Genomic DNA, 11,286 nt, shown 5'->3' with positions numbered 1-11,286 from the left:
AGAGAGAGAGAGAGAGAGAGAGAGAGAGAGAGAGAGAGAGAGAGAGAAAACAGAAGAGATACAGTGAGGATGTCATTCCTTGGAGGGTGAAAAGCTTTTGTTTAGTCTTATGATTTGTTAGCAGCTCAGCAGCTATGAGGTTGTGATTTCAGAGGTACTGATAGAAATCTTCTTCTGCCTCCAACGGACTTGATGGATAAATAAAATTCTAAAGTGATTCTCTTATATATTTAAATAGTAAATAAATGTATTCTTTTTTTCTCCCTTCTTCAAATTGTTCCCTGAGAAAAACATGTTTTTTAAAAATTTTTTTCTGAAATTGTTCTTTTCCTCACATGGACTGGATTTTCTGGTCAGAAAATCTTGGTCTGAGTCCTGGCTCTGCCATATACTAGCTGTGTGACTTGGATGAATCATTTAACCTGCCTGAGTCTTGGTTTTCTCCCACTGTACAAAATGGGTTCAATAATATTAGTGATATTTCTCTTACCTCACAGTGTTGTGAGAGGATCAAATGGGGTAACGTATTAAAGTACCTGGTAATCTATGTAGCATTATATAAATTTTAGATACTATTAAAATTATTATTCTCTGTCATAAAGACTTCAAAATTTAATTACTGCAGTTTCTATATACTGCATATGATATTCAAATAACTCTTTAGAAACAGATAAAATTGAGGGGTTAGAGTTACAGTACTGCCTTGATTATGTGGCTTTGTTGGATAATGAGATGTTCCATGTGAGTTAATTTTCTGGATAATTAAAGCTTACTCCCTATAAGTGACCAAACTTTGAACCATTTTGGTGAAAAAAAAATTCTGAAATGTATATATATGTTCTTAACCTTTTAAACAGAGGATAGTGAACAGTACTCTCAAATAGCATAGTACCTGCCCCACAGTAGGTGCCTGATAAATGTTTACTGAATTGAAATGGATCTGTGATCTCATCAATTTATAAGTTTCCTCCAACAATGTAGATTGTAAGCTGTCCACACCCATCTATAGTGTGTGGCTCATGTTTGTGTCCTCCCACGTGTTTGCCATGGAAGGACTACCCAACATGCTGGCCACCTTCCTTGCTTTTTCCTGATACAATAAGGGGAGCACTCTGGATGTCCAGGTATCATCCCTCGCCTTTGAGATGTGACCGCCCTATCTTCTCTTCCTAAAAGTTCTTGGTGATTATCTTTTACTCCTTTTCTTCTTTGCAGTTCCTTACTAGCTATACGTTACAGCCTGTTCTTTCCCACCATATACCTCTCCATTGCTTTCTGGGTGACACTCATTTTTATGGTGGTAGGACGTAATTCTGAAGCTTGTTTCCATAGAGCAACACCAGTAGAATGTTGGTATTAAAAAGAGAGATCTTTGTTCTGCATGTAACAATCTAGGTGATGGACATTCATCATCCACTATTACTTTCTGAGTGAATGGATAGGCCAGACTCCTTTGAGTGACTGCAGACTTCTTCCAGGAGAATCTTTAATTGGGGGGAGGAGGGGCTTGATGCAATTGGAACGGTGTCATCTTCAAACAAGCGCATCTGGGGAACTTCACCCTTGATAGATCCTTCTTCAACCTGAACTCTATCCTGGGTCTCCCCCCATCACACTGATGAACCTCTCTGTTTTATGCCTGGCTTCAATGTTTATCATCAGGGATGCTGAACAAAGTCATTATTACTTTTAAACTTCTCAATGAGTTTGATTTATAGATGGAAAACACCTTGTTTAAAAGATCCTGTAAGGAAGTATTTTCTTCTACCAAATCAAAGGCTTTTTTGCAATTGATGAACAATTTAGCACAATAGGGTCTTACAGTCTCCCCATCTGTCAGTTGGGAAATAGTAAAAATGGAGTCTATTGTGGAATATTGCTTTAGGTAGTTGTCTTGTTCTCTACTAATATTAATATTAAGACTTAGTAATAATACTAATACAAAATATTAAGGTAATATTAATAATTAATTATTAGTATTTAGTAATATTAATATTAAAGATACCTTGAACAAGGATCTCACATTTACAGTACCAACAGTAAAGTTCAAGTTTACTGGTGGTCTTAACACTGTGATTCTTATCTCCCTTTACCCCTTTTTACACCAATGCAAAAGGACAAAGGGCCTGACTGGGCTTCTGTTCGTGCTTTCAGCGTTGACTATTAGGGTGGTAGGTGCACAACATTCTCAATTTTTACTTTGTTACATGTTCAAAATGTCTTGAATCCTACTGTCACACTGACAATTCTATATACCGTGTTTCTATTTTCCATTGTCTATCTTTCATGATGGTAGCTCTGAAGTAAGCAGAAGCATTTCCTTGTTGGTGGTTTCTCTGCTATACTCCCTACAAATTTCTTCTAGTATAAAATTTCTTCTTGTCCTACTCTCACTGGAACAACTTTAGAAATGGCAATTTTAGTTTTCTCCTTCTATTTGCTCATGTCAAAGACATGAACAGCTAGTTATACATCCTCTAGTCTTGGATTAATACTGTCTCTTCTAGGAAAAGACCAAATAAGGTGAATAAAGATAGGTTTATCCTCCTCTAACATTTTTTGTAACTGTATATTCAATGTGGTGTCAAGACCTCACTTTTAGTGCAAAATAAATACCTTTTTTTTTTCATCAGTTCTATAATCAGTTCCATGCTTTGAGAGAGCAATTTATCAGGAATCTAGGCAAATTCTGGGTTTCCGACTTTGGGGGTAGAATGATTACCTGTTACCTCATACCTAATTAATGACATATACAGAGGGAAAATGTCTATTTTTAGGATAACAAATAATAAGGTATTTATACCCAAAAATGATACAACCTAAAGAAATCATTTAAGTAATATATTTCTGATAACGTAGCTATTCATGCTTGTTTACCTAACTATAAAGATCAAAATACTGACAGGTGAGGGCAAAATGAACAGAAATTTATCTAACTCATAAGGTAATGAAAATTCTCTAGGTCTAAACTCAGATAACATTCCTGAACTAGAATTTAGTATACTAGATTTATTGAGTTAAGAAAGATTTTTTAATAGGTAATACAGTTTTCATTATAAAGAGGGAATAAGAAATGTTCAGCTTTGCTATTTTACATTTTGTACAGCACATTAAGATATTATGGCATTTATTTCTGGCATGAGAGACTGGAAGACTTATGTACTTAAGAAATCAAGGAGTATAAGGAAATGTTATCTTCACTTCCCATCGTTCAATGCTACTACTAAGCTCTCCAATGTGACATCTCTAGCTTCTTATTTCAACCAAATTCTAAAATAAAAGTAATTAAGAGAAAAAAAGGAGGGTTCAATCATCAAAGAGCAATAGTAACACAGTTTCAAAATATTAAAATGTGTTAGAAAATAGCAGAAAGAACATAGGTCCTAGGTTTCTCACTGGGGTCATATCTTTAAAAGAAAAAAGACATTATGGAATATTCTGGTGTAGTAACACAAGAACTCATGTTTATAAAGTACCTTTGCGGCATTCAAAGTGCTTTCTCTACTCTGAGGTAGGTAATATTCCAAGGGCAGACCCTTGAATCCACTGTAATTGCAGCCACTACTTTCAAAAGACTGCCGAAGAATTTAAAAATCTAACTAGTTTCTGCTGAGAGCCCTTTTACATCTGGCAGCTATCCAGAGTGGTGGATAAAAGCATTGGACCTGGAGTCTGGAAGACATGGGTTCAAATCCAGTCCGAGACACTTAATAGCTATGTGACCCTGGGTGATCACTTAACCTCTTTGTGTCCTGGTTTCCTCCTCTATAAAATGGGGACAATATCTTTCAAGAATAAAATGAGAAAACTGTAGTGGTAAGCACTTTGCAAACTTTAAAGTACTATATAAATGCTTGCTATTATTATTAAGAACAAGGAGACCCCTGGCCAAGGCTACATTCATACTCCAATTTTCAGCACTTTAAGAACAATGGCCATTATTACATCTTCCAAGCTTCTAGGGGAAGGCCATGCCTAGGAAGATTTCTCGGGCAGATGAAAGCAAACTTACCACACTATCCAGTGGTATCCAATGCACCTCATTGGCAGAGCTTATTCTGGACTGTTGCGTTTGCATGGCATATGGGAAGGAGCTAACTTGGAGCACAAGAAGGTTGAAGGCTTCGAGGACTTCTCGGCAATTAATAACTCTATCAGCCAACCCATGACTCGGTTCCCCATGGGACAGGGAGCCCGAGATGACACTGTGAAAAGCAGTAAGGGTTAAAAATTAACATCTTATATAGGTTAAAAGTTAATGCTCAATGAGGACCAAAATGACATCACCAAGTTGGAGTTAAGGCACAGTGTGTCTGACTGTGACTGATCAGACCAATACAAGCTTGGAATGCTCTACCACAGGTTGGGCACAAATAGTCCACAAAACATTTGGAGTGCAGATGTCTCTAAATCTGAGCATCTCACATTTCTTTTGAGCTACTGAAATTACTTACTAGAACAAAGTAGGCACTTAATAAATGCTAGTTGATTAGAAGAAAGTTTGGGGGGCAGCTAGGTGGTGCAGTGGATAGAGCACCGGCCCTGGATTCAGGAGGACCTGAATTCAAATCTGGCCTCAAACACATAACACTTACTAGCTGTGTGACCCTGGGCAAGTCACTTACTCCCACTGCCTAGCCAAAAAAAAAAAGTCAGTTTGGTATTCTCTGAACTCATAGCCCTGTTATTAATGAAACCTACAGGAGATATATGCTAGTTCCTGGTGAAACTGACACTGGAGAAGTTGATAAGTCTGTTTTATGTCTAGGTCTGACAACAAGAGGAAAGAAAATCAAATATTTGGGTTTCTTAAATAGTAATCTTTTGATCAAAATGGAAAGAGAAAAAGAGGAAAAAAAGATTTTTTAAAATAGAGAGAAGGAGTATTTAAGGGAGAAGGAAAAAGAAGAAGAAGAAAAAAGAAGAGAGGAAGAAAGGAAAGAAAATGACAGGAAAGACTTATCTCATCTAATCAACATAATAACCAACCACAGTTCCAGAGGGCTTATGATGAAACATGCTGTCCATCTCCAGAGAGAGGTCTGATAGACTCAGAGTGCAGACTGAAGAATTGCACATATACACATATGTATGGATATGTATATATCTACAAATAAATGCCTATTTTTGTGGTTGTTTTTTAAGTCATTTCAGTTGTATCCAATTCTTCATGTCCCCATCTGGGGTTTTCTCAGCAAAGATACTAGAGTAGGTTTGCCATTTCCTTCTCCAGCTCATTTGGCAGATGAAGAAACTGAGGCAAATAGGGTTAAGTGAGCTGCCCAGGGTCACAGAGCTAGTAAGTGTCTGAGGCCAGATTTGACCTCAGAAAGAAGAGTCTTCCTGATTCCAAGCCCAGTGCTCTATCCCTTGTACCACCTGCCCCAAATATGACATGTGTGTGTGTGTGTGTGTGTGTGTGTGTGTGTGTATTTATAATGGGTTTTGCTTTTCTTGGGAATAGAAGAGGCACTAGGAGGGAGTGAATTTGTAACTGAAGATAAAACTGAATTTAAAGAAAGCAAAGGAGAGGGAAAGCTTATGAAAAGAAGTGTTTTGTCAATTTTCCTTCCCAATACTTACTTCTCCTAAAAACCCCTTATTTTCCATCCCTGAGAAAGAACTTTTGAGTTCCATGATGCTTCTTAACCTGGGTATGTATGTGAATTTGTTTTTAAAAAATATTTTTATAACTAATTTTCAATATAATTGGTTTTCTTTGCAATCTTGTATATTTTATTTTACGCATCTAAAAACATTCTTCTGAGAAGGGATCCATAAACTTTATTAGATTGCCAAAAAGGGTCCATGACACAGAAAAGGCTAAGAACCCCTACTTTAAAGCAATAATACTGTAAATAAGAATTTCTGACTCATTCCAACTAACGCTACTGTCTGTCTGCTGTCTGTCAATCTCTCTCTCTCTCTCTCTCTCTCTCTCTATCTATCTATCTATCTAGAGAGATGGCTGTCTTCCATGCCTGTATGCTCTCCTCCACCTCCTTAAATGTTTGTTAAGCACTTACCCCCATGCCTGGCATAAGTGGATGCTTAATACATGCTTGTTCGCTCCTTTTCCTTCCCTCCCCACCCCTCCACCCCATTTCTTAGTTTTCCTAGCTTCCTACAAAATTCATTTCAAATCTTACATTCTACAGGAAACCTTTCCCAAGTCCCCCGAGCAGCTAATGTTTTCCCCTGAGATCGGCTTCTATATTCTCTGTATCTACCTTTCACGTACTAGTGATCTGTATGTTGTCTCTACCATTAGAAGGAGGCTGGGGCTCTCAAAGGCAGGGACTATTTTGCCCCTTTTTTGTATTCCTGGCATTTAGTACAGTGTATGGCACATAGTAGGCACTTAATAAATACTTGCTGAATCACTGCCTTGATAATTAAAGGAATTTTAAAAATTGTCATTAGGGTCAAGAACAAAGGTATATAAGAAGATACCAGAGGTTAGGGGCCCTGGGTTCTCTTAACCACCATCTTTTGAAAACTGCTTAAGGTCCCATGACCCCAGCCAGAGGAGTAGCTTTTAACTTGCTCACTCTGAAGCAATCACCTTGTCAGCTCCACATGAGAGTTGTCATGAACCAAGACAAACAGTGTGTATGGATTCTGTTTGACTCTTCTCATAAAAACTTCAAACTTGCTTTGAATCTCATTATCCAGCCGAACAACATATTTCTCTGCTCTCTGATAAGCCGATCCATTTTCTTCCAGACCCAAGTCTACAAGAACACCTGCCCAAAGAAAAAAAAAATACATGTATTTTCTATTTGCATGTATAAATACAAAGAAAGATCATCAGGTGAAGAAACAAACCACTTTAAATGATGATTCCTGATCTGTGGAGTAGTGTTAAAATAAACCTTATTGTTAACAAGTTCCTGGATTTAGTAAAAACATTTTTCCATCTGTGCATGTTCCCCATCTCAAATTTGAAGAGCAAATATGAGTTTCATTTCTCTGTTTAACTTCCAACCCTTTTAACTTCCAGCCCTTTCTGTGCCCCTATTCCCTCCTGCAACTAGAATCAGAAGTAGTTTTGAAGCTTTAAAGGGTCTGTAAGAGCAGTTGAAGACATGTGAACTGAAAATATATCTAATCAAATGCTCTTTTCCCATGAAGGTGATTGCTGTTGCTAATAGCCACGGAAGTCTGCTGGGGAAAATCCTGCTCTGAGCTATAGTCCCTCCAGAACAAATCCCCTCCTCTGAATCTAGCAGGGAAATTATGCGATAAAACAGAGTAACTTATAAAGAGGCCAATGACGTGAGGACAGCTGCAGGAAGGCTGAGCAAGGGTGGCCAGCTCTTCTCTGCCCCTTAAAGCCTCCACTTGCTGCTTCTCCACTGAGGGAAGGGAGAGGGAAGGGAACAAGCATTTAGTAAGTGCCTACTATGTGTCAGGCACTGTGCTAAGTGCTTTACAAATATCTCATTTGATGCTCACAACAACCCTGCAAGGCAAGCACTATTATTATCCTCATTTTACAGTTGAGGAAACTGAGGCAGATAGAGGTTAAGTGACTTGCCTAGGGTTACAGAGCTAGTAAGTGTCTGAGGCTGAATTTGAATTCAAGTCAAACTCCATCCACTGTACAACCTAACTACCTCAGAGCTGCTGCTGTCATATGTTGCTGAGTTTTCTCTTGGCTGAACTGCTAATATTATCAGGAGTCAGGGTAGCACAGTCAGGAAAACCTGGTTTCAAATCTTCACTCAGATACTTATTAATCCTATGTAAGCCACTTAAACTTTCTGAATTTTAACTTTCTCATCTGGAGAAAGGGATAATAGCATTAATTAACAGGGTATGTTTACCTTTATTCACATTATATTTATGCTATGTATTTATATATGCAATTGTTATTTCTTCCAATAGAATATAAAACACTTGCAAGCAGGGATTGCTTCATTCTTGGTACTTGAAACCTCAATGCCTGGCATATTACTGGCATTTAAGAAATCACTGTTGACTGAGAGATTGACAGATTTATGAAGAGCACCTTAGGGCTGCTAGGTGGCACAGTGGATAGAGTGCCAGGCCTGGAGTCAGGAAATTTCATCTTCCTGAGTTCAAATCTGGTCTCCAACACTTATTAGCTGTGTGACGCCAGGCAAGTCACCTAACTCTGTTTGCCTCGGTTTCCCCATCTGTAAATTGAGCTGGAGAAGGATACTCAAGCATCTTTGCCAAGAAAACCCCAAATGGGGTCACAGAGAGTCTGACAGGACTGAACAACTAAGGCCCTATGTAAACGTTGAGTCCTTATCAGGACCTGCTGCTAGTCACTAGCCTAAGCTTCTACTATCTATTGAAGTTGCCTTCACCTGTTAAGAGTTCTTCCTAGTTAGAAGGAATATTATCTCTTTTGGGATTCTGTCCCCTCCAAAAAATGTCTACGGCTAGTCCTCACATCTTTCAGCTCCTTTGTTACTGAGGATAACAGCTACACTGGCCCAACAGAGAAAATGGCTCCTCTGGTCAAAGTCTTTCCTTCAGACCAATTTATTACCCTTCAGCAAGAAATTCCTCAAGACTGGTTGATCTGTAGGCTGGAGTAAGTGAATTCTTTTCAACTCCCATTGTGCCTCTGGCAAGTAGGGCTAAACCAATGAAAATTAACCTGGAACTTAAGTAAGTCTGGAGGGGGAAGGTGGAGCCGGTGACCTTTCCTTTCAGTTCCTGGAGCTATAACCAGGTCTTTGGAATTACAAACTAAAGCTACCCTTCTGAAAAATTTAAAATGAAATTTTTGATTCTCCTGTCTTCAAACTTCAATATTGATATTATTGTGTATTTTCATCCCCAACACATTAGAAGCTGGACTACTAAGAAAAAATTAGTTCATTGCCTCCCCAATAATCTTTTTTTTTTTTAATTTCTGATATCTACATAACACTTAAGGTTTATAAAAACATCTTATAAAGTGTATCACTTGATCCTCACGAGAGCTGTAACTAGGAATTCTCTTGCCTGGGGCAAGTTTACTCTGTTGTAGTTGGGTGAAGGTTGCAGAAGACAGTTCATTCTGGTCAAGTGCACTATCACCAGGAGAAGAGGCCTTAGGCCTTGCAATCCCAAGCAGGAAGTGGGGTAGATATGACAGGTGAGGAGCATGGCAGTGGAGTAAGGGTTGCCAATGGAGAATCACGGGGCATAAGGATGGCAAGCCAGAGAACCAACCCAACAACGAGGAAGTCTACCTCCTAAATGTTAGCATTCTAGACAAGGTCTTGGTCACCCTGCCCAAGTTATAGCTCTGCTCACAACAACCTTGTGAATTCAGCGCTACTGGCATTATTATCACCCTTCCACCGATGCAGAAACTAAGGCACAGAGACTTGAAGCGAGCTGCCCATGTTTCTTTTGAATCTTATATTCAATATTCTGTGTACTATCCCACAGTATATTTGCATACAAACATCTCAAAAGTTCTTAGTTTCACCCTTTGACATGAAGCTGTGGAATATAATTGTTAGAAGCACTGACTCCTTACTGCATTCTAAAAGATCTGAGTGGCTCAGGAATTTTTTTTATAGTATCTTTTTTTGATACATTCTCTACTGCTTGTCCTTCCATTAATCTCCGTCCACGTTATTATTAATATTTTTTGTGAATTCATATTTTTATAATTTAAGATGGCACAAAGAGAAAGTGGATATGTTTATTTTACAAAAGCATTAATAGGGACAGAGAAAACCAAGAATAAATTACAATACAAGATGAGTAGAAAAATAATCTTTCCAAGCTAATTTTATACAATTTCTACCCTGATAGCTTAGATTGGCAAATGACTTGCCCAGAGTCACACAACTAATAACTGCCTGAGGCTAGATTTGAACTCAGGTCTTCCTGACTCCTTGGGCACCCAGCTGGTGCAGTGGATAGAGTGACCGGCCTAAGGTCAAAGACCTTTCCTGAGTTCAAATATGGCCTCAGATACTTCCTAGCTGTGTGACCCTGGGCAAGACATTTAACCCTGTTTGCCTCAGTTCCTCATCTGTAAAAGGAGCAGAAGAAGGAAATGGCAAACAATTCCAGTATCTTTGCCAAAAAAACCTCAAATGGGGACACAAAGAGTCAAAAATGATTGAAATAGCCTCTATGATAAAATATAAACCAGACTCCTCTTTTTGGCTTTTAAAGCCTTTTACAACTTGGTCCCAATAAGGTTTCCAGCCTCATAATTTATTACTTCCTTCTCTCATTCCACAGTCTAGTTAAACTGGGTTTCTTGTTTTATACATACACACATACACAGAATTCCACCTCAGTCACCATGTCTTCGCCCTGGTGGTCCCCCATGGCTGTCCCCCTCTTCATCTCTGTCTCAAAGAATTTCCTACTTCCTTCAGTACTCAGTTCAAAATTTACCTTTCACCTGAAGCCTTTCCTGATCCCCTCTCCCAAATACTGGTTGCTCTCTCTCCTTAAACTGCCTTGTGTTTAATTTTGTATTTATTCTGCATATATTTATAGACAGACATTCTAATGTCCATTAGAAAGGCAGCATGATGGAGTAAGCACAGTCCTAGCCTTAAAGTCAGAAAGGGCCAGGTTTAAAAGGCACTTACATGGGCATGTCACTTAATCTCCCTAGGCCTCTTGTATAAAATGAGGTTTGGACTTGCTGTCTTCTGACACTCCCTTCCAGCCTAAGTCTATGATCCTATTATCCATGTTGTTTCCACCACAGACTGTAAGCTCCTTGGGATCACAAAGTAGGTAAACTGCAGGTTCTTAGTAAATGCTTATTGATTATTATTAGGTTACAAAACTTACAATACATCCCATGAATTTCCAGGATGCAGAGAGATAAAAGGCAAGATATATAGAATAAGGAGTGAAGGAATTATGTGTCCAGAAGTCAAGAAGGAAGGCCACATACATTTGTGACCGGTTTCATACAGGACAGCAGCCATTAAGTATATAGAAGACAAGGAATCCTAGAAATAAGCATTTAAAGGAGCTTTGGCTCATCAAAAGGGTCAAAGAATGACTACCACGTTCCAGTGTCAGGGAGCAGAGTTTGAAATTCTTCAAGGCACAGGTGGGGTCTAGTTCTGGAGAGGATTGAGTAAAGGGCAGACAGATAAAGAAACATTTTTGTTTCCAAATAATGAAAGACCATGAGAGGAGCTGAGAACCACTATTTTATAGACTTACTGAAATATGGATTTTCATGTAAAACTCAAGCTATTCTGACAGCCTTTCAATACCACAAAGATGTTTATCAGAAAGGACCAACCTAGGAGCTCTGGCTGCGGGAAGGAT

The 11,286-nt window shown here is 38.6% G+C and overlaps 1 protein-coding gene across 1 annotated transcript in view; it reads right to left on the bottom strand.

The window, feature by feature from the left end:
* LOC114053759 (GREB1-like protein) overlaps window positions 1-11,286 on the bottom strand; it is a 148,257-nt gene that overhangs the window by 40,018 nt on the left and 96,953 nt on the right. The window contains exons 16-17 of the mRNA XM_027876896.1: window positions 6,566-6,746; window positions 4,013-4,205 (exon numbers count right to left, since the gene is read on the bottom strand). Coding sequence (XP_027732697.1) covers window positions 4,013-4,205; window positions 6,566-6,746 — 374 coding nt within the window. The remainder of the gene's footprint in view (window positions 1-4,012; window positions 4,206-6,565; window positions 6,747-11,286) is intronic.

The sequence above is a fragment of the Vombatus ursinus genome, unplaced genomic scaffold (assembly GCF_900497805.2).
Source record: "Vombatus ursinus unplaced genomic scaffold, bare-nosed wombat genome assembly UNPS02014812.1, whole genome shotgun sequence".
Lineage (NCBI taxonomy): Eukaryota > Metazoa > Chordata > Mammalia > Diprotodontia > Vombatidae > Vombatus > Vombatus ursinus.
This window is presented reverse-complemented; position numbering and strand designations above follow the sequence as displayed.